The 24,920-nt window shown below is 35.0% G+C and overlaps 1 protein-coding gene across 3 annotated transcripts in view; it reads left to right on the top strand.

Moving 5' to 3' along the window:
- Lrp1b (LDL receptor related protein 1B) overlaps positions 1–24,920 on the top strand; it is a 1,970,757-nt gene that overhangs the window by 1,792,868 nt on the left and 152,969 nt on the right. For all 3 annotated transcript variants that reach the window (XM_029472167.1, XM_021181392.2, XM_029472172.1), the window contains exon 67: positions 22,778–22,894. In XM_029472167.1, the coding sequence (XP_029328027.1) occupies positions 22,778–22,894 (117 nt within the window). The remainder of the gene's footprint in view (positions 1–22,777; positions 22,895–24,920) is intronic.

The following is a 24,920-nucleotide window of genomic DNA, read 5'->3' as shown; positions in this document are numbered from 1 at the left end:
AGTGGGAGTGCTGGGTTCTGATGATGGTGAGTGGTCTTGGTTTCTGTTAGTAAGATTCTTACATTTACCTTTCGCCATCTTGTAATCTCTGGAGTTAGTTGTTATTGTTGTCTCTGTTTAGAGATTGTTCCTCTGGTGATTTTGTTACCCTCTATGAGTAGACCTTGGAGACTAGCTCTCTCCTCTGAGTTTCAGTGGTCAGAGCAGTCTCTGCAGGCAAGCCCTCCTCTTACAGGGAAGGTGCATAGTTATCTGGCGTTTGGACCTCCTCCTGGCCGAAGATGAAGGCCTAAAACAGAACCTTTCCCTGAAGCTGTGTTGCTTTGGCCTGTCACAGAAGCTGTTGTTTCAGTAGTCCACACTCTCACCTGTGTAGACAACTTTCTGCAGAGTCCCTGAACCAAGATTGCTACCGTAGATCCTGAGGCAAAAACCTCTGGAGCCGGGTGGACACCTGTCCTCTGTCTGGGAATGTGGCCGGATGTCTGGAGCATTAAAATGGTGCTGCCTCAGAAGCTCTGTGGCTCTTGCCTGTCCCAGAAGCTGTTAGCTTCTGTAGTCCACACTCTCACCTGTGCAGACTACTTTCTGAGGAGTCCCGGAACCCTGGATTTACTTCTTGATATGGTATAAGAAATTGCTAGTATCATATTTTGGTTCAATCTACATATTCATTGATTTCCATCATCTCACAAGTGGATGGTGTTCACCCAAATGTTGGTGAATTAATACCATCTGGATTTCTAGGTTACAATAGAAGAAAGGACTAAAAATACCAAGTACCCAGTTCCACATGCCATACATTACTGCAGCAAAGATCATTAATGTCTGCATGTTGCAGGGTCTTCAATCACATTGTGAACTAAACATTATGAACTGAAAAACCTTGTTGTGTTTTGGCTCAGACATACCACATATATTTTTTCCAAGAGCTTTCTGTTTATTGTAAACAATTACTCTGCTGTGGCTCAGCTCTTGCTCACACCTTTAATTCAAGAACTAAATAAATTCAACCCTAGGGCAAGAGCCAGAACAAGCAACTAAGCTATCAGGGAATGGGTAAACAGAAGGGAAGATCTTTGAGGTGATTGGTATTTAAGACAGCATGGAGAAAGAAAAATGATTTTTCCTTTCTGTGACATGGCAGAGAAGGAAAGTCTGCCGCTCTCAGCTAGCAGATTTTTACCCCAGCATCTGGCTCCTGTGTCTTCATTGGTAAAATCAAATGCCTTGGATTTTTGTTTTAAAAGCAATGTTTTGGTGCACAAACACCCAGACCATAATCTTTGGCTGATCCCCTATGAGAACATAATTTAATATCCCATTTATTCCAACCTAAGTCCTGTCATATGCCTGGTTACTTTTGCTTCTGACCTCCATGTTTCTGGGCCAATTCCCTCAATGGAGATGCTCTATCTCAGAATTCTCTCTGCTTTCAGGATATACTATATTTTAGTCTACCCTTTTCTATTGGTCATAAGATTTTTTTTTTTATTGTCAAGTGATGCAACCATACAGTACATAAGAGTTTCTCTCTATCTCAGGCTCATGAGGTTAATGTAGATTCACTTGATCTCTCCCCACTCTAACAAACAAGGCACACTTGTACAAACCATATAAAATTCTATTAATATAAATAGAAACTACTTTTTTTGAGTTATTTCCCATTGAAAATATAAATTAACCTAACATTTTCCATTGGGTAAAACTTCTTTTTTTTTCAAGGCTTTTCTTTAAGTTATTTGCCACCAAGTTTCAGGAAAAGAACTTAACATTGCTTTATTCTGTATCTGGCTTATACTTCTTATCCTGTTATTTATCTTTATATGTCTTTTCTGAACCCTCCTAAGCATCATTATTTGAACACAGTTTCCAACTTGACATCCTTGATTGTAATATGCCAGCTTCTAATTGTGTCATGTTTCTTTGGTTAGAAACATTTAAATCATTTCTCACATTATTGGACTGGCAAGGATAACTTCTGGAATGTTCTATAGCACTTGTAGGAATTAAAAGTATTCTGCCAGATTTTCACTATATATTGAAAACATTTTCACAGTGTTGCCTTTTTAAAGGGGTTAATGAACTGTACTGTCCCTATTGTTAAATTTTGAGTTCATCTGATATTTGCTATTCCTTAAAATATACCAAGCACTTCTTACTGAGTCTTCCCTCAAAAATGAGTGGAGAATGATTGGAGAAAATACATAAAATATATATTTCATTCATTTTGTTCAAATATATGTGTCCACAATTTTAAACTTTGGGTCATTAACATTATTTTGCTTGCATATGTAGCTTTTCACTTTTAGGTAATCTCTAGTCTCTCCTAAAATGCTTCAGAAGTATCAGCTCCATCACTGTGCAAACCTGACTTAAACTATAAGAGGGTGGAGGCATTTAGAGATGCCTCTCTTGCATGTCTGTTATGTGACATGATGAAATATTCTCTTCCTTTTCAGAAGAAAGTATACTGGAGCTGCTTGTTGAGTGACTTCATGATAAAAGTATCCCTAAACTCCAGTGCTCTACTCACTATTGGAGCTTATGAACTGGGTGAATTGTTTAGGTATCTTTTAGTTTTATTGTTTTGAATTGGGTGTAGTAACTTTGAGCTTAGAAAGGTTAGAGTGTTAAATTAGGTAAACACATATGAATAGGAAGACAAAATAAACCCTAAAAATGACACTCTCGAGTGTATCAGTAGTCTCTGTTATCTTTCATGATGTTTAAATGAATGATTGATTCTGATTTCACTGAAACACCCAGTTATCATTATGCCTTAAAGTTCAGAAAGAACTACTTTAAATTTTATATTTTATAATATTGAATGAATGATTGGTTCTATGAAAGTTTACATTTTTCTCAGGAAAGAAAATATACCTGCTATTAAAGAAGTTTATAATGTAAAGTAAAATGTCTAGTAATATTCATATTCTTTAAAAATAACTTTTGTCAGATGTAATTGTCATCTTGGAAGCTTACCGCTGAATAAGCCCAGCCTTTATAGTTCTTTCTAAACTCTGGGTGTCTGATTCAACTCAGCTGTTAAGGCTCAAAATCCCTTGCAAGGTGACTTACCCAAACAGGCTTCTCTCAGCTTCTCAAGTAATTGCTCATTTTAACTTATTGTCATATTAACTTTGTCAATAGGTTCTAAAATTCTGGCTCCTTTTCAATCTTTGACTCATCTGTTTTCACCTGTGCCTAGCTTGTTATCTCTGCCCTCTGCCTTTGTAAAATGGTCTTGCTAAAACTGACACAGATGCAGCCACACACACACACACACACACACAGACACACTTTTCTTTATTTATTTATTTATTTATTTATTTATTTATTTATTTATTTATTTATTATATGTAAGTACACTGTAGCTGTCTTCAGACACTCCAGAAGAGGGCGCCAGATCTCATTACAGATGGTTGTGAGCCACCATGTGGTTGCTGGGATTTGAACTCTGGACCTTCAGAAGAGCAGTCGGGTGCTCTTACCCACTGAGCCATCTCACCAGCCCCCACACTTTTCTTCTTGTGCTTCTCATATGCAGCCTATCCTTCCTGTGGTATTCTCATTAGAGTTGGGCATATCTTATGTCTGACTTATTCTGTCAAAACTCTCTGATACTTCACTTTGTGTGCCCCTCAAACAGATGTCATTTTCAAACATGGCTGGTTCCTTTTACAAACTAACATTGTTTTACCTACATTTTGTGGGATTGAATGTCTGTAGTCAGGGCTTGTCTATATCTTGGCCATGGGGATTAAAGATGTGTCATCTCAGTCAGAATAAGTAGACCTAGAAAGTCTTTGAATGTATTCCTTGTCAGAGCAGCCATGATGTTGGATTAAAATTCTTTTACAATTTTCACACATATGAATATGTGGCTTTGATCTTTTTGTAGTTTTTACAGAAGCATGTGAGTTATTGCTCCTCAGCATTCATGAACTTGAAAGCATAAAACATTGTCTTTCTATTAGATGCATAGTAATGATTAACTGCAGATTTGATTTTGTATCAAATGATATATGCTGAGAGTATCTCTCCCTATGTTTATTTACATTTATATCCTGTTAATGGACTGAACAATTTTAAAATTTTTCTTGAATTATTTAATTTTGTGTTTGTAACAGATTATTTCTATAATTGACCTTGAATTCTTTTTCAGATAAGTTTTTTTGCAAATATTACCTCATGTTTTTTACTGGGCCTTTTCATTTTCCTCTCTTACTTGAGATTTCATTTTCCTCTTTGGTTTAGGTTTTATTTATTTATTTATTTACTTATTTTATTTTATTTTGCTGAGGTCAGTGATCAAATCCTCTCTTTCAATGCATAATACCCTTCATCATATACCAGATTATACATATATAATTTTAAAATATGGAGGCTTTTATGTAGGAATATAACCTATACTGATCAAATCCACTACCACTCTCTCTCTCTCTTCTAAATCTTCATCTATCCTTAACACTATGTTTTTCGACTAACTCCTTGAAATCAATTTTAAACTCAGTCTACATAATGCTGCCGATACATTCTTACATACAGTAGCTATCAATTGTCAGTAGCTCCTCAGATAGGCTTAGGCTTTGGAAATCCCTCCTATATCCATACTGAAATTTGGCTACATTTATGCAGGTCTTGTGTATTCTTCCACAGCTGCTGTGAATTTGTGTGTGCAATCTGCATGTCATGTCCAGAAAAGACTGTTTGTCTCCTACAATGACTCTGCTCCCTCTTTAATTGTGATCCTTGATACTAGGATTAAGCACTCCATAATCTTTTATTTTCTGCAGGTTGACCACTTGTGTGCTTCTGTATTAATCACTCTATAGTACAAAAAAAGAAGTTTATCTCATGATGGTTGGGAAATGAACTAATCTATAGGTACAAAGGTAAAGAGCTACTGCATTCACCCCTTAAAGTACCAAAGTCATTGTAAATCATGGGGAGAAGCTGGTAGGCACAGGTAAGATTTCTGTCTCTTCTCAGAATTCAAACCAAACTCTGGGATAGAGAACAGAAAAGTTTTGGTAAGTTAGAAGTAGATGCACCCCTTCCTAATTTATAATGAAAATACAATTATTTCCCATTATAATTACTGGGTCCCTCAGAGCACATTTTAAATATAAATGACAATATTTGACTTGCTATTGTTTTGACTGTTTAGGTGATTTAAGCTAGTAGTTTGAGAACAAGTGTAATATATTATTTTAATTTATTAAGAGGCATTGCATGAGGAAGAACTTAGCTGTTCAAAAGAAAGAAGTTAGTTAAGCTCAATCCATATGTTTTTCTTGTCTTCTGAGAGGTAATCAAACATTTCCAAGTATTCAGCAAAGCATTGACACATAGTTCTGTTTTTAGGAAAAGCTTAGTGTTAGTGAGTACTTCAGGAAATGTGGTTATTAATTCCATCAGAGATAGATTTTATTTTTATAAATTAACTAATGACGTTATAATTTTTCTAAAAAGTGTAAGCTTAATTATGTCAGGATTTTGTGTTCCGATGGAGAGGATATTTTCTTTAACATTAAAAGAATAATTTTGTTACTAGAACCACAACTCACAGAATTCTCTAGACATGACATTCTGCAAGTGAATACAGCAGGGTAGGGTTGACTTTTTCATTTGAATATGTTTCCTAATGGAATGGACAGTATTACTGTTTAAATGATGATTGTCTGCTGGTTCAATTTAAAATTGGTACATTTGGCTGCCCAGCTTTATGAAATTCAGGACCAACTATAATGTCTAACCAATATCTTCTACATAAGTGTAGTGCTATATTGTAATAGTCAGCATGAGAAGTTCTTGGTGATACATTTTCTACTGGAGAACCTGGATTAGAGCAGTTCCTAAGGAATTTTATTAAAGCAAACATTATTAAAAATGGGAGAGAAGAGAAAAAACAATGTGACTATAGCTGAAGTACATAAGAAATTGAAAAAATACAATTTTGGCAATATCGCTTTAATATTTGAAATTCCATTTCTTCCTATAGGTTCTATGTTTTGAAATTATGTTTACCTTAAAACATTGGTATTATCCGACTGAGACTTTCTTTAATCAGTGTCACGTGAGGCTCCTCTTCTAACTTGCTTGTGCAATAATGTATGTCTCAGTATTTACAGTATTTATAAGTGCTTGTATGTTAGGTTTTAGGTAAATGATTACATATATATTACATATATGAGTCAATCAAATATATACGAAGCATTTTTAAAGTAGAATTTATATTTTTCCTGAAAATAACTCTATTATTGAAGATTTTGCTAAATTAGATGACTGGAACTTTCCATTTCCATGTAGTATATTTTTATATTGGTTTAATATAATTATCTACATTTGTATACATATCAGACAACATACTGCATATATATATATATACACACACACACACACATCTCTCTATATATACTGCATATACATGCATCGATATATATATATATATATATATATATATATATATATATATATATTTCAAATTACGCTAGTGAATTCTTTGAAAGCAGTGAAGAAGAGGGATCTCCTAAAGCGTTTGTGGAAACAGAATTATAAAGCAATATGGAAAGCCATCCCTACACAGAATCATAAAATGAAGAAAGGTTTAAAAATTTGGCAGAGTTACATTTTCTTTGATGATTATTTTGAGAAGTTCTATTGAAGAACATTTCTAGAAGAGAGAGTATAAGCATTTGTATCTGTAGGGAACTTAATGATATGTTTCCCTTCTGTTTTATTGATTTAATTTGTTCTTTCACAATTTCATATATGTATAAACTATAGTCTGACTACTCTCTTCCTGCATATTGCTCCATGACCATCACCACTACACTTTTTCCCACCAGTACCTTTCCCTGCTTTCAAGACTTTTGTTATTTTGTGACCCATTTAGTCTATCCAGGCCTGTCTGTGTGACCATCGGATTTAACCTAGTCATTTTAGCCTGTTTTGGGGGGAAGAGGTCAACATTCATTATGCAACTGTATTTTAGTTATTTTTGTGGTATTATGATAAAATACTATGCCAAGAAGCAACTTATGGAAAGAAGAGTTTATTGTTTATTTTGCCTTAGGGGATACAACCTTTTCCATGACTCCAAGGTCTATCACTCCCCACAGTGAGTTTACAGAACCAGAAATTATTCCTTGACTGTAGATTAGGCTTCTAAAATTCATTTTATTTAACTTAAAAAAAATCAATCCAGTTTTTATCCACCTCCCAGTTCTCCCTCTGTTCCACACCCCATACTTCCTTCCCTTGACCCCTCTGTCTCCATAAGGATGTCCCATTCCCCAACCTCTACCCCATCCCCCAACCTCCACCCCACCCCAACCTCCACCCCACCAGACCTCTCCATTCCCTGGGGTATCCAGTCTCTTGAGGGTTAGGTGCATCTTCTCAGATCCAGCAGTCCTCTGCTGTATATATGTTGGGGGCCTCATATTAGCTGGTGTATGCTGCTTGGTTGGTGGTCCAGTGTCTGAGAGATCTCAGGGGTCCAGGTTAATTGAGACTGATGGTCCTAAATTCAATCATAGAACTTATGGTGGCTCCAAAACAGTAGACCCATTGCTTTACATTTTGGGCATATTTTTCTTGGCAAGTTGGTCTCCTAGTTTATATGCTCACAGCTGAGTAAGGTATTGATGCTCTCCCCACCCTACTCCCAGCAGGAGGCACAACATTTTCTAGGACTCTGAAGCTCTCGACTCAGAAACATAGGTCTCACTTGAAAAGAAATAAAAGATTTCAATGATTATGGCCAGGGAACATAGATTTCAATCTTTCCGAATATACTGCTCCAACAAGGAAGCAGTTGCATGAAGTTTTCATAGTAACACAACAAAGAAATTTGTAGATCAGTCATTTTTTATTTATATATTGAAAAAACATATCAGGTCAATTTCAGCAGGCTTAGGACTCTCAACTCTTTGCTCATGGCCCTTTATGACACTATTCTTTGGCATTTCATTGGTCTGGAATAGGGTTTTGTTAAGTTAATACATTCCAAAGTTTTTGATCTGTTTATCAAGATATTGTTCTGACACAGAAATGGCCAATGGTTATCTCTTTTGAGGTAAAGATCCTTCCAGAGAAACTGTGATTAGTCTATGGATTAACAAGCTCTCCAATGTTTTTAGCAGTTTAGCAGTCTATGTATATGGTTTCTACCCAGAAAGTCTTAAGCTAAAGATGTGCACAAAATATAGTGTCCTTAAAAATTGGTTCTTGTCATTTAGTCTTGGTAGACAAGAGGAATGCCAAGAATCTATATTGCCTATGGGGTCTCTGACAAACAATTCATAGGGAGGTTTACGTCCCAGCCTCATGGCACTGAATTTTGATATTTGTTTTATTTTTTTAATAATCCACAGCTTCAAGAAACATATCTTCCAGCCATGTAGGATAACACCCTTCAAACTGTTTTTAAAACATATTTTAGATTTGGCTACAAGATAATGATCATCCATCTGACTTTTCTCTGGTCCTTCCTTTGGCTAACGTCTGCCTTCTAGTCACTTGTCTCTTTTAAAGTTGGTTGCTCTCCTTATGTGGCCAATTTTAGAGTTCTATGAATGGAATCTTGTGGAGAACGGTTTTAGCAAAATATTTAGCTCCAAAGCACAAAGACTTGCATTCTAAATATAATGAGGTATAAACACAAACAATAGGGACAGTAACAGTTTGTGGGATTCTTATACCTGAGCAACATTCCTACACTTGCTCTTACTTTCCACTCTGACTCTTCAACTGCAGCAAGGTCTGCACCATTAACATTTGTGTTTGGAATCTGTGCTTGGTAGCTCTGAAGGAAGGTTTGAGATATTCTTTTCTCACTACCAGAACCTAAAGAAGAGTGGAAATGTAAGAAAAGCTTGTGAATACAAGGAAACTATTAAGTACTTTATATAGGCTAATTACTTTCTTGTGATCATCAGAAAAACATTTATACTGGATAATGTTGATATTATTTTAAAAAGTTTTATTGTTATATTAATTTTAAAAAATGAGGACACATGGATTTTAAAATGAGTATGTAGTACAGATTTCAGTTTATTCTTAACTAAAGGTGCTTGAAAATTCTCTTAAAATATTTTTTATTCAAATGTGACATTCTTGTATGATTTCTGTATCTTTATTATGTCAAGATGATTTTCATCAAAATGCAAGAAGGAGAGTTTGCTGAGATCTGTGCTGGGTCAACATATAGATCTTTCCTGTGTAACAATTTTACCCATTAGCATTTGAAAGGAAAATGAGCACCTGTAGCATACTTCAAGTTTGGGATTTTGGAAGTTGAGCTGTTCATGCGTATGCGCACAGGTACAGTTGGTCTATGGAACTAACCTGGACAATCATTCACTGTCTCTCTCTTTTTCAACCTCTTTCAGAATTAGGTATTTTTTTTTCTATAATAAGTTCAACATGTCATATGATCATGCTTCTAATAGGAGCTCTAGTAGCGTTAACTATTGCTAATCAATATGGCCCAATACTTTTATTTTGTAGAGTAGTAGCCTGTCACATAGAAAGGAATGTACAGAGCTTTTGTCTTTCTTTGTTGTTTGCAGTGATGTATTTATGGACTAAAAAGAGATGTGTATGGACTTGATTGATGCAGATTTAGTCATGACATATCCTTTGAGATGTTTTGCTTGTGTCTAATAATTGCATTAACATGTGGATTTTATTGGTACCTTTTTTGAATTCTCATATTATATTCACCTCAAGTATTGGATTTTTTTCATTTCTTTCATAGCTTGCTATCTCTCTGATAAATATGGTTTTACATAAGGGGCAGCACTATTACAGGTGGCAAGCAGGCTTATTAAAAAGTGAATGAAGACACCTAACAAGGAAGTTCACTATTAAGGTTTTTAAAGACATCTGGGAGTACAGCCAAGCGAACACTCATGTGCTGTAAGCAGAATCTTAAAAAAAAAAAAAAAATCAATACCTTGCTGACGAGACAGTCAATGAGGTAATAAGATAAAAGCTAATGTGATCATCCATTGATAGGTAGCACAGAGCTGAACTCTAAGTCAAGTAAGGGACATATTCTTTGCTGATTGATAAAATCAGATAAATAGGTAATGTGAAAGAGGAGAGAGGGAGGAACTTTTTTAAAAAAATGTGTTAATATAGGTGTAAAATAAGCCAAATTAAGGGAAAAAGTTTAAAAATAGTTATAAAATAACAAATCTCTCATTGAGGCCTTAGCATAGTGTTCATCTGAATCTCCCAGTAAAAATTGTGCTTGGTACAGGAATATTATTTTCCAGTATAGAGATGTTTAAAATTTGAGATTTAATTATAAAGTCAACCATAATTTTTTCAAATTATCCTTGGCACAAGTTTTATATGCATATAATTTTTGCCATTGAAGAATCTACAGGATTAAGGCATTATACAGAAGAGGGTAACTACTGACAAGTTCTCTAATCTATTGCACAGGTGCTAGAGTCATGTACTATGGGGCAAGGCCCAGAGCTTAGGAGCTCAGGACATTTGGACCTGTAATTCACTACAGCATGACTTGCACTATTCATATTGTACTGTTCTGTATGCTTTTCTTATTGAATTACACTAATCAAAGTTTGACTTATGTTTAGCTCACAAAAGTATGTAATAAACATTATCTTTTAAGGCTCAAATATAAAATTTAAAATAGTAAAGCAAGTTCTATAACACATTCCAATAAATATTATGTATTATGTGTGTTTCAATATAACAAAATCACACTATATTAACTGTGGTAAAATCAAATATAGCAATGCTGTAATGAAATATAATTTTGATTGAGCTTTTGGAAATGCTTGGTACTTCTACTCAATAACTGTAATCAATAAATAAAACTAACGATTTCATTAGATTCCTGTCAATGGAAATCATATATGCATTTTAGTTTTACAGCTTCAAACTATGTTTTCCAAGGTTGATTTGCTTTACTGTCACCTACTTCATTTCATCAGTACGTGCAGGCTTCTAGATTTATAAACTTCAGAAGAGAGTCAAGAAACTATGACTGCACAGGCGAAATAACCCTGACAATTCCAAATTATTTCGGCATCTCAATATTTTGGCTTAAAGTAAAGTTGCATCCAAAAATCACTTGTTAGGAAAATAAAGGTCTACATATAAATACTCTTGACAAAGAATATAAGTAAGATATTAATTCTGTTCAAGCAGAGAATTTAAGAATTCTGTTGAAACCTGCCAGGTGCCCTCCACTGGTGTCCCTTCTGACTTTTCCCTCCAATTATTTTATTTTATTTTATTTTATTTTATTTTATTTTATTTTATTTCACAAGACCTTAGTAATTATTGGAGTATTATGTGTATATATTATATATGTATAATATCATACAATCTGTTGTAATATAACTAATTTTTTTGTGTGTACATTTGGTGTGCATGTGTATGTGGAGTTCATAAATTGACACTGGCTGTCTTCCTCCAGCACTCTCCACCTTACTGTTTTGAGTTAGGATCTCTCAGTGACCCCGTGGCTTATGTTTCATGTAGATTGGCCAGTCAGGGAGCTCCAGGGATTTGTCTGTCCTTGCCTCCTGAGTGGCAGATTGCAGGGGCATGGTGCCATGCTTGGCTTTTATATGTGAATTCTAGATATCTGAATTTAGGATCTCTTGCTTGCATAAGAGACACTCCATGGAACCCTCTCCACTGCCCTAATAATCAGTTTCTCTCCTCTCCTCTCCTCTCCTCTCCTCTCCTCTCCTCTCCCCTCCCCTCCCCTCCCCTCCCCTCTCCTTCCTTTCTTTCTCTCTTTCTTTCTAGTTAGATATTTTCTTTATTTATATTTCAATGTTATCCCATTTCCTGGCTTCCCCTGCAGGATTCCCCTATCCCCTCCCCCTGCTTCTATGAGGGTGTTCCTCCACCCACCCGCTCTTGCCTCCCGCCTCGCCCTACACTGGGACATAAAGCCATCAGAAGACCAAGGGCCTCTCCTCCCATTGATGCCTTACAAGAACATTCTCTTCTAAATATGCAGCTGGAGCTATGGGTTGCTCCACTCTTTGGTTGGTGGTTTAGTCCCTGGGAGCTCTGGGTAGTCTAGTTGGTTGATATTGTTGTCCTTCCTATCGGGTTACAAACCCCTTCAGCTCCTTCATTCCTTTCTCTAACTCCTCCATTGGAGACCCAGCATCCGCCTCTGTATTTGACAGGCTCTGGCAGAGCCTCTCAGGAGACAGCTATATCAGGATCCTGTCAGCAAGCACTTCTTGGCATCCATAATAGTGTCTGGGTTTGGTGACTGTATATGGGATAGATCCCCAGGTGGGGAGGGACACTAGTCTCTGGATGGACTTTCATTCAGTTATTAAGTTTGTCTTCTATCTGTAATTAATCACCCTCTTTTCCCTAGCATTCCCATGACTATTACTTCTGATTGTTCCTCAAAAATATTGCTTCATGTTCCAATGCCATGCCACTCAGAAAATAACATAATTCAGTGTTTTACTATGCCCAGCTCACTTCCCCAATTTTTGTGTTTTCAATTATTTTTATTTGTATTCTTATCTACAGAATATCAACTCTCACATCTTCCCTTAATTTCTCTTAACAGGTTTTCTTCTAATGAACTTTTAAAAAATTCTTGCTACTATCTCACTTGACCTTTAGCATAGAGTCTCAGTGAGATCAAGGCTTCATTTTTGTATTGATTGTTGTCATACACCTAAGAGTTCATAACCCTGTGCTAATGATAGTAGACAACAATGTGTTTTTGCTAAATAAAGGATCTTAAGTTTTGTCCCCAGAATTACAACTGACCTTGTAGAAAAGTGAGTACAAGTGGTATGTTGGAGAGATGATTCTAGAAAATGTTAGTAAAATTAAATGGCCATAAATCTGGGAAGGGAAGAAAATCTATAGAAACTATAGTACTGAACAACTTACGAGGAAATGGACTTACTGGGAAAAGTTGGGAGGCGGCATAGTAACATAGACTGACTCAAATAACTTGGGAAGAAAGGAGGAGGGACACTATTCAGTATGCCAATCGGATGCTTCAGAGAAAGGAAGAGAAGTATTGTTCTTGAAAATGATTTCAATGCTGGACTCTGGAGGAGTTTCAGAAGGTTTTTGTGTATTTGTCTATAGATAGGTAAAGAACATAACACACATCATCTATACAAAAGACAATTAAGTACTTGGGGTTTCAAGTATCATAATCTTTATACTTGGGGTAACCAAAATATCTCAGGATAGTATCCCTATGCTCTTTCTATTATGTGTACCAAACAAAATATCTGTCTTAGACTGAAATTAGAGTTAAAAACACATTCACCTTAAAGGAGTCAAACAACAACAACTACAACCAAAGTTAATCCAAAAAAAAAAAAAAAAAAATCTGCGTACTCTGAGGAGTGCAAGGCTTCCCAGACACGGCTTATGATTAGGTGTAGTCTAAGACCTAGCTCAAGGCCGTACACTGTCATATACCATAACTGATAACTGTCTTTGTGGATTTCACTCTGCCTTTATTTGTATTCTTAAAATATCATTGTGATATTCAGTATTCTGCTTGCTTAAGTAAACTAAAATATAAAGATAAAAGGTGTTCTCACATGGAGACCTTAAGTAGGTCACTACCAAATAAGACTGGTACCAAAATGAATTTTCTAAGCCATGCTTTTGTTTCAAGAGCCTGTTCTCTGACAGAAAGTAACATACTAGCATTAGCACAACATGTATTATTCCTATATAGAATCCTTCACTAAGTATTTTCCCATCAATGACTGGAAAAATGAGCCCAAAGGCAAGTCTTTAACACATGAATCTAGTGAGGACAGTTTATATCCAAACTTTAGCATACAAGATGGACCACTAGGGTGTAGTAGAGCTATAGTATGGCAATTGATACAAAGGGATAACTCAGTGAATGCATTTTCACAGACTTCTAGATAAACATTACTTTCTATACACCCTAATCTGATATAGACTAATAATACGATCTTGAAATCTACATCTATCAAATTTAGGTGCTTATTCAAAGTCTTCCTTGTTACTATTGCTCAGTAATAATGAGTTCACACTTAAGACAGACTGTAAGTTCAATGTGGTATATATTTACTCTTTTCAAGTTAGAGTAGATGAATACAAATTAGTCAGAAAACATTAATGCATATATTCTGCCAGTATGCTACACATTGGAAAGATTCCAGTCAAGTTTTTCATTTTCAGTTGCTTCTACTCTCCTTTGCTGCTTCCTTCTGATTCCAATTAGAATCTGTTCATCAGAAAGTGTGAACTCATTCAGTGCTTTTGACTCTCAGAGGTAAACACACTATATAGCTGCAATCAACTCATCATTTAAAAATATAGGCTCGCTTTTTAATTACCTCAAATGTATTTGCTGTGGTTTTAAAAGAACACAAAATAAGTTTTGGAAAAATATAGGCAAACTTATTTGTCTGTTACCTAGTTGAATGGACAGAGATAGAATTCCTGGAATATTATTATCTGAATCTGTAACTGATGCTCCAAGAGGACTATAAAGAACCCATGCTTCTGTTTTATGGAAATTCTATTCCTCTGCTTTTGTGATTCAGAAATGCAAATCTCTTTGTAAATTATTCCTGAACAATTTGTCTAGGCTACAGATTTCTGAGCAGAGGAAGTTGAGTGGAGTAGCAAGGATTTTGTAGACAAAATACGAGGACAAAAGATGAAAATATAACTACTTTATTTTCTCCTACCACCAGTTCACAAGGCAAAATACTACAATACAAAATTTAAATACAAAAATTATAACAAATTCTTCTCCAGAATGGTAGCATTACAGAATTCAATTTGACACTTTCTAAAAATGGGTAGTGCAAATTTAAAAAGTTCCCACTGACAATTACATTGAAATGACATGCTATTTAGAAAATGTCATTATTAGAGTTTCTCCAGAGCTGACTCATTCCAGATTCACCTCTTTATAAAAATAAAATATGCCATTTGTCATTTATTTTACTTGTAAGCCCACCTAGTTACTATCATAATAATAGAGAGAAAAATAAATGTCAAAAGCAAAATATAAATCCATGGATCCAAGATGGATTAGCTAAAATTGGAATTATTACTCTCAACTTCTAGAACAGCCATACATCCTTCTACTACCCTTGAAAAAATAGATTGTGTACATAAGTGCTTATTGAAGACTATTATCCCAGTTGATGAGAGAGAGATTAACATGAAATTAATTTTCAGAGCTACAAAAAAACAACAGAAACTTGAACATTCTCAGTGTTCAAGTATCTTAAAGGCTGTAGTAGAGTATTTCATGTAGACAATGTGCTCAAAGATCACTTATTACTCAGCTCCACCAGGAGAAAATTAGCAGGAGTTACTGTTTCTTTCCTTTAAAAAGGGTTATTTAAAAACAAGAATAGGGCCCCAGACAATAGGGAGATAGTGAAGTGCTTTTCTCAGAGGGTGGGCTTGGAGGCTGGGTATAGAGATTTATATATAGGAGCCAGGGAAGAGTGGGGGCAGGGAGAAGACCAAGAGAAAATTAATTGTTCCATCAAAGCAAATATTTCAATTAATGGTTCTGAATTCATTAGACAAACAACCGTAATAAAGTCTTTTAGGGACTCTCAAACTTCCTTTTGAAGAGTTAAATGCCAAGCCTGCAGTGATTCAGCATTCTTATCTCCAATACATCCACACAACAGCCCACTGAGCTCTGAGAACTCAGTAGATTTTCCTAGCCAAAGTTCAGATACTACCACAATCCCCCTCCAAACACAGGATCAGGTCTGTCACATTACTCCACTTATGATATCAGTTAATGTCTTAACTAGGGTTTCTTGGAAATGGAGGGTTTCTTTTATCTTACAACTTTTCTGTTGTCCTAGGAAATCATATGTTCTGAAGCATAAGGCGCAGTCATTAGCAGCTTGCTCTCCATGGCTTTCTCAGCCCACCTTCTTATAGCACCCAGAACTACCAAACCTGTTGTGTCACTTCCCACAATGAACTTGGCCCAACCACATCCATCATCAATCAATTGTAGTTTTCTGTGATAATCTTCATTTGCTGGAAAACAGGGTGGTAGCTATACTTATCTTTGGCTATAAAGATAAGTCTTAAAATATAATAAGGAATTATGGGGGGTCTAACAAAGTGGTAGCTGTAGATTCTTATCTAAGATCCATGACTTCACTAGCTAAGCGAAGTTGCCTAGTTTTCTAGTACCAGGCATGATTTCTCTCGTGTTGAATGGGCCTTAAGTCCAATTAGACAAAGTGTTGGTTGCAATCAAATTGTGAGTGTCTCTTATTGCACCTTTTTGCATATCTTGCCATGTTGCAATTGTTGTGGTTCATATATGCTGTAGTTATGGTAGAACTGTTTAATTCTTTCCTTTTCTTAGTAGTTTGTGTAGTTTTTTTTTCTGGAAGCATGGAAACTAGATTCCAGAAATGATGTTGTCAGTTCATATGAGTTTTGTGTCCAAAGTTTACAGTCTTCAGCAATAGAGGCTCATTGACAACCTCTGAGAAGCAACAATAATCTATATTGTTTTGTGAGTCAACTGGGCAACTTTGATTAACCATTAGAAAGGAGGTTTTTGATGCCTGGTACTAGAACTTTTGTTAGTTTTTGGCTTTTATTGAACGCATCATCAGTACAAGTTTCTAACTTTATTTAAGACATACCCACTTATATACATATATTTGTACATGTACACACACACACACACACACACACACACACATATATATATATATATATATATATATACTCATAATTTTATATGTATGTGCCTAGGAGATTATAAATTATGTGTATATGTGCATATAAAGGAACATACATTTATATATATGTATAGGTAATTTTGTATGTATATATATGGAAAAGAAGTTAACATTACAATAAAGGTCACTGGAGGGATTCAGGATAGGCTAGCTGGAAGCATCTGGAGGAAGAAAAGTTATCAGATAGAGTGACGTAAATCTATTTCAACTAATAACACATTAAAAGTCATCAATCAAAAAATGTACTATGGGTTTGCCCACAGGCCAGTGTTTGCGGTTACGTTCTCATTTAGGATTCTTCCTTCCACAATGACTCTAGCTTGTTTCCTACAGACATAAAAATATTCTTCAACCTAATTTTCTACACCTTATACTGTTACTATTTTTTGAGGTCTGTCTCTGTAACTCCTGTTTACCAAAGGCAATAAAAGTGCTTTTTATATTCCATATAATTTTATAAACTTGGTATCACTTAAATATAATTTAGGTATGCATTAAGGTTTAATTGAAGTATGTTTGTAATTTTAATAAAAGTTATTAAGGATTTCTTCTTCCTATTAAATTGAATGGGAATTGTTATTGGAAACTTACTGAGCTTAAGTATTATAATTCTGGAATCATTCACTTAATATTATATCCCTTTAATTATCTTCCCTTTATTAACAGTTCTTTTAATCATATATTGCACATTCTCCTGCTTTTTCAGTATTATATAATTACTCTACATCAATGATATTTTAAAGATATCTGAATTATATATGTAGCCTCAAAAATAACCATAGAGTGGTGATACTTGAGGAATCAATTCTATATAAAGTAAGAGAAATGGTCAATATAACTGAGGTTTGAAATCACTGGGTAGAGTGCATCTATATTTCTTAGAAATCATTCAGTTTCTTTCAGCAATCTTTTGTAATTTCCCTTCTGAGGAGCTTTCATACACATATAAGTATATGGTATATGTGGATGTATCTCTTTTTCTATTACATTCCTATATCCATTCAGCTCTTCCATGCTCCATGGATTCCTTTGGTCCAAGAGATACTTAAATTTCTCTTTCACTGTTGCCCAGACAATCCTCCAGTTTTTGCTCCCAGAGGCATCACTGTGTAGTCACTGATTTCTTTTATCTCTTTTCAGAAGTGTGTATATGCAAACATAATGCCATATAGAGTGCAAACACATTGTTGTCTGCCTGAGAATTCCTTACTCTACCTTTCTGGAATGACTTTATTTGTAGCAGTACCTCTCAGTTTATAGGAAAACTTTCAAGAAGTTTTAAATTCTATAATATTTCTGCCATCTTCCTGATGCCACAGTGTGGGAAGAATTATTGTACCACTACAACTGAAGTCTTCTAATTAATGATGAAACACTTTACATAGTGAGAATTGATGTTAGTGTGAAGTACTGTAGTGTGAAGTGTATGTGTGTGTACACACACACACACTCACACACACACAGACACACACACACACACACACACACATATATATATATATATATATATATATATATTGCTCAAGGTTTGCTTGATAGAATCATCAAACTCTATTTACTAAATACTGATTTTATGTGGATCCCATCATAAAAAGAGACTTTATGTAAGCTCAACCTTAGACCTTACAACACATTCCAACTCAGTGGATGATATGGAATGTACTGAACTGGTATAAGCCTTGTCTTTTTATCATGGTTGTATCAAGGTAAGGGAATTTCCTACTTGGCAGTTATGCAATAGGTTTGACATTTGCTTGGTACATTTTTATTGGCTAGTAGTGATTTCAGCTTGGTATGAACAATGGTTGCTAACTTAATTAATCCAATTTGAGACATTAGACACTTCCCTTAAGAACTGACTTGTTGAAAGTAGTGGAGTGGTTGTCTGTTTCAGGCAACTGTGGTTTGTTGCCAGTGTGACATGATTCTTGGAACAAATTGGGGTTTTTCTAGTAGTCAAGTGTATTCTAAGGGCAAGATAATCATAAAATGGAGTCTAAGAGCAAAATGGGGTTTGTAATATTATTTTTGGTCCCTCATAAGTGTGAATGTCACACTTCAGGGACTTGGGCCCTGAACTGAATAAAGGAAGAGAAAGCAAGCTGAACACCAGTATTCCTCTATTTGATTCGAGATAATGGATGCAATGTAATGAGCTGCTGTGTCCTCCTACAGAATGTCTTTCTTGCCATGATGGACTGTGAACCCAAAATATACTTTCCATTTTTTTTACTTGAAGTATATTGTCAGAATCTTTGACAAGGAAGAAAAGTAAACAATACATAGAAAAGAAACCAGGAAGTGAAGGGTATTACTGTGATCAACTTGTAGTGTATGTTTCTGGAACTTCTTTGAGGAATGCATTTGGAAAGTTTTGCAGCTGTGGTCGTGAGGTTTCCTAAAATTCTCTGAGCAGAATTTAGTGCCCCCTCGCTTCAGAGTTTAGAGGAACAGAAAACTGAAAGAAATGGGAACACTCGAAGCCTAATGCATGAGACTGCCGAGAGCAAGCCTTTACTCGGAACTTGAATACAGGCCATTAGAGTTATGTTCTGGCAAAGAGTCTTGTCTTGATCTTCCTTGTCCTGAGCTGATTGTGTTGGTTAATATTTATAATCAACATGAAAAGATCAAGGATTTCTTAGGATACAAGCTTTTGCACTTGTCTGTGTGTGATTTCCTAGAGTGGCTTAATGGAAGTTTAAAAACACGCCTTTGATATGGATATTGTAATTCCATGATCTGAGATTCTGGGTTGCATACAAAGGATAAGGTAAACTGAACACAAGCATCCATTGCTTTCTGCCTTCTACTTCTCTGTGTGTGTGTGTTTGTGATATATATATATATATATATATATATATATATATATATATATAAATATATATACATTGACCAGATGCCTCATGCCTATGCCACTCCATATTCCCTATCATGGATTGTACCCTCATAAGGTATGCAAAATAAACCCTTCATTAACTATCCAAGTTGATTTATAAGAGGTTTCATCACACTAATAAGAAATACAAGTAGTATATCTGTTATGTCTTGTGATATATGTACTATAGTACATACAATCATGGGATTTTTTAAATAGTTTCACAAGGGTACATTATTTGCCATTATATGGTTTTCATACTTGTCATAGCTGAAGTTCAAATATTTGAAATTAAATCTACATGTTCTAATATAAATACCAACTAAAGTTTCTCCAATACCATTTCTGTATGGCTTCAGTGGAAATTCCACTGAGATCTATATTTTAAATTAATTTCAAACAATAATGCTAATACCATAATATAAATCTAGATTTAAATTGATTTTGAGAAAACTCGAAAATCACTAATTCAAACTAGAATTAAGCTAACCTTATACCTTATTTATATTTATTTTTCCATGCCTGGAGCTGCTAACATAATTTTAGGTCACAGTGCTAATTTTTGTCTCATTCTGATCTTCTTCAATATATACATTCACTTTAAAAACATGATCTAAATTAATTAAACAAGGTATGTTAAAGAATAAATAAAAATAATGTTTATACAGAGATCCATATTCTAGAGGAATTTTAATTGTCAATAAAAATAATTATGTAAATTGTTTATTACCAAGGTTCATTTTCAGTCATTAATTATATCCCAGTAGTGTTAGCATATTTCATTATTGACTAAATGTGTATAGAATACTATATTAAAATTCTGGAAGTCAGTCTTTAAATAATAAAGTAGGGAAACAATATAAACCACTAAGCACAGCTACTGCTGCTGGCACAATTTAGCTTCTGAGCAATCACACGACCCAGGCAGGAAGTATAGGATGGAAGTACGGACAGTAGGACAGTAATTTCCTGTCTTTTTTTTTTTTTTTTCAGAAAAAATTGCATTTAAATTCTAGCATAAAAATTCCTTCTGTAAACTGTTTCAGGAGCACTAGCTGAATATAAAGTCCTGTTTTGCTGTTGCACTTCTTTGTAAGACTGGGGAGATTACTTTCACTTTCTGATGCTTATGTTTCTCCTTTTCTTAATTAAAAGCAATAATCCTTCATTAGGATATTATGAGAATAGAGAGTGTTTGGTTTTATTGAAATGCTTAGCCAGGAGCGGGGCTGAGTTCAGAATAGATATTTACTATTTAATTTTCTAAATTGTGCCTAAATCACTTGCCTTTTTATTACCAATTGGACTTTAAAGTTTATGTTGTACATTTTTAGAATGCAGAGTAACAACCCTCACCAAATACATATTGTCACTTTTAGCTCACTTCTTTTAGAAATCTGAAAACATAAGCTTTCTTGTCAATCTCAGGTGTGGCTCTACAACTCAGCTTCTCATGAGTGTAACAAATATCAGACACTAATAACAAGAGAAAGGGAAAAAAAAATCCGTATCTGGCCCCATTGTGTCTAGGCCAATTGGTGGTAAAAGCATAAAGGAAGATGGTAAAGGAGTCAGCAGGTGGTTCACCTCCTGCTGTTCATATACCCAGACATGGAAGTAGCCAGGCACAAAATATACCCTTTAAATTCAGGAGCATCTGAGACCCAAGCTTTCAGTATGTTAACCTCTCCAAGAACCCATTCTATACCTAATTTAACAAAGTTTGAGGAGTTGATCTACATGTATCGTGAAAGAAAAACACGTCCTTAGCTGGGCTCTCAGTTTATAATTGTTCATGAATATCTGAGTTTATTTTCCAGTACAAGGAAAAGGCACTGTTCAATTATAACCATCATTAGAACACAACTTCATGAGCTTTTACAAAGAGCAGTGAAATTTTAAAGCCACTGGCTTACACATTGGATATGTAGATACCACATGTGAGAACTGTATAAGCTCTCATTGAAATTTATGTTTCTATGACTTATGTCTTTCATATGAATTTGAACTCAACATAAATAAAGTACTAAATCAAGAGTAAACATAGACTTTGTTATAGCATTTGCCATGCCAGTCAAAGGTATCATAAGTTCATTAGAGTCTTAAACTTGAGCAAGTTTCTGTTGGTTTTATGTATGTGCAGTCACAGTCTTGATAATCTTTCTCCTTAGACTACAGGGAATTGTTTGAATGTTTGTGTAGGATGGCATCTTGCAAAAATTCTAGCTTTGTACACATACCAGAAGTCATTAATATAGTTTGAGCATCCCAAATTTGGGGGTCTAAAGTCTGAAATGGTTCAGTGTGTACAAAATTATGATCATGACTTTGATACCATGGGAAGAAAATTTCACAACTGACTTCACATAGCAGATTCAGGTCACAGCTATATAAAAACTATTTTTGCATATAATATATAATACTTTTACTTTTATATTATATTATTTTTCTTATGTATGTGTGTGAAAAATAAAATTATTTGAGTTTACCCTTTGAGAGCAATATAAGAGATAAATCATTATGCTTATACAGGTATAAAAATCTAAACATATCAGAAACATAAAATGTTTCTCATCCTAAGCTGTTTGGAAAGACTATATCCACCATACAATAATTTTATGAGTGGATCATAGCCAGGACTGACCAATTACATGCAGCTAACAACAGGCAGGTTATATACACATTGATGGATAGTATATAATTATAAACTGATTATGCTTATAAGGTTATTTTGAAACAGGATCGAGTAACTCCTCAGTTTTATTAATAATGATTTATTTTGCTACATTACATAGAAGCAGAGTGGGTATCAGAAAGAAAAGTAGAGTTTGGAACAATGTTGACATTATTTTTCCTGACAGAATGGTATAGACATCACTTGTTGGTTTAATTGATTTCTGATTATCCAATTGTAATGTGGAACAAGTGCAAAAGGTCAAGTGGTCTCAGCACTCAAGCTCGTTTTCCCCTTGGTATGCTTCTCTGTCAGTAACTGAATTAAAGTTGATGAGATGTGATGATATGCTATGCTATGCATTGACGTTGTAGTTAGACCATTGTAAGGGTGTCTTAATGGAAGCCAAACACATAAACCTGGGTCCTTTCATTATAGATAAAAAGACTTGTGGACCTCATGAGTTCCAGTGTAAGAACAACAACTGTATTCCAGATCACTGGCGATGTGATAACCAGAATGACTGCAGTGATAATTCTGACGAAGACAACTGTAGTAAGTGAATATTGCCTAATGACCTTGTAAGCCTGTCAGCCCGGCCAATAAGCAGGATGGCAATTTTTATTTCAGTTAAGGTGAAATTTGGACCTCTCTGTCCTGAAGCTCTCATTTTTATACATATATTCACATTTGGACAGAATATTCAGAATAAATTGACCTGACTCTTAAAGGATAAAATGACTGGAGTGCTTACCCCGGGAGTTATTTTCTTTCAGCTCTAAGAATTGGTAGGAGAGTATCATGAGGTTTAATGCAGCCCATTAGTATGCAATGAAGAAAGCCCTTGATGCAAGTTCGTACAATGAGCTGACTGATGTGCAGACAGCACAACACATATCAAGTTTAATGGATGCTATTCATTCCATTTCTGCCTCAATCCTTTTACACTACAAATTCATTCAAGAGCATCTTCCAGTGAGTTATCATTTATCCTCTCTGGAATAGTGAACACCATATGCATGCAGGATGCTTTTCTCAGAAAATAGTATAACACTGGTGGCATCTGCTTGCTGAACATTTATGCAATAATTTTAATACCAATAATTATCCAATAATCATATTTTAGAACTGAGGCAGAGTGCCTGACATATTGTTTTCTCAGCAAAATTCTTACCAATGCTTTTATATATAAGCAAAAGTTATTATTAACATAGTTAAAATAAAAAGCAAATTACATTCATTAAATATTTATATTTTGTTCCTTTCTAAAAGGATTTGAAGCAGATGGATAACAATAATATCTCCTCTTCATTACATTGGATTAATAGCATTCATTCACAGGAGACAATGCCATGATTTACATAATAATACTTTCTTTGAAGGAAGGCTTATAGTTGGTAGGGTGAAAACCTCAGAGAAACTCTTGGATATTCAGCCTGAAAAACATGTACCAATGTTTCGAATAACTTTTTGGAGGAGTGGGAATTATGCCTGACAATCCAATCATTTAAAACATCTGAATGTGGGATCACCTGTAGATATTACTTTACATATATAATCTCAGTGGATCAGAGTTTTTAAATGTAGAGAAAATTGCATGGACTTATTAGGGATTTAGATTCATTAAAACAGCACTTAAAACCACATTTATACAGAAGGATCTTAGGTATATTCAGTGACTGAAATAAAAATCAGATGAATTTATGATGATACTAATAGAAGAAAAATTAATTTAAAATATAAGAATGTACATACCCAATGTTCTAGATATTTCTTAGATTTGTTTTATGTGCTTAGTCTTAATCGTTTAGATTCCTTGAGCAAACATTCTGTTTTGAAAGATACTGAGGACAAGAGAATTGACCTTGGAAATAGAACACTTTGTGGAGTTTTCCTTTTCCCTTCTTCCCTTCTTTACTGCTTATAACTAGACATTGAACCAAGGGAATTATACATTCTAGGCTAATTCTCTATTTCATCTTACACTGATTTTGAGTCAGAATTTCACTAAACTGGTCAAACTGACCTTAAATGCACTTTGTTGTCCAAGCAGCCCTTGGACTTATCATCTTCCTGCCTCACCATCAAAAGTACTTGGCATTAAAATCCTGTATCATCAGAGTCAGACAAGGTCGATCTTTGTTCACGAAGTTGTTGAAATTGTAAAAGAAATCAGATTATTGTTCTAGTAAGAAATGGAAAAGAAGAAGAGGGGTTGAAATTGATTGCCTCTGAGTTAGCTGAGCTTCCCAAAGTAGATAAAAATTTTGCTCAGAAATTTAAAAGCCAGCTTGTGGCAACAAAAAGGTGATTGGACTCTGACTTCCCTAGTCACTGACAACATGTCCATTAAAAAAGAATAAAGGAGCTGATAGGTGGTGCATGCCTTTAATCTGAAAACTTGGGAGGCAGAGTCAGAGAGTCAGAGAGTCAGAGAGTCAGAGAGTCAGGCAGAGAGTCAGAGAGTCAGAGAGTCAGAGAGTCAGAGAGTCAGAGAGGCAGAGAGGCAGAGAGGCAGAGAGGCAGAGAGGCAGAGAGGCAGAGAGGCAGAGAGGCAGAGAGGCAGAGAGGCAGAGAGGCA

The sequence above is a fragment of the Mus caroli genome, chromosome 2 (assembly GCF_900094665.2).
Source record: "Mus caroli chromosome 2, CAROLI_EIJ_v1.1, whole genome shotgun sequence".
NCBI lineage: Eukaryota > Metazoa > Chordata > Mammalia > Rodentia > Muridae > Mus > Mus caroli.
This window is presented reverse-complemented; position numbering and strand designations above follow the sequence as displayed.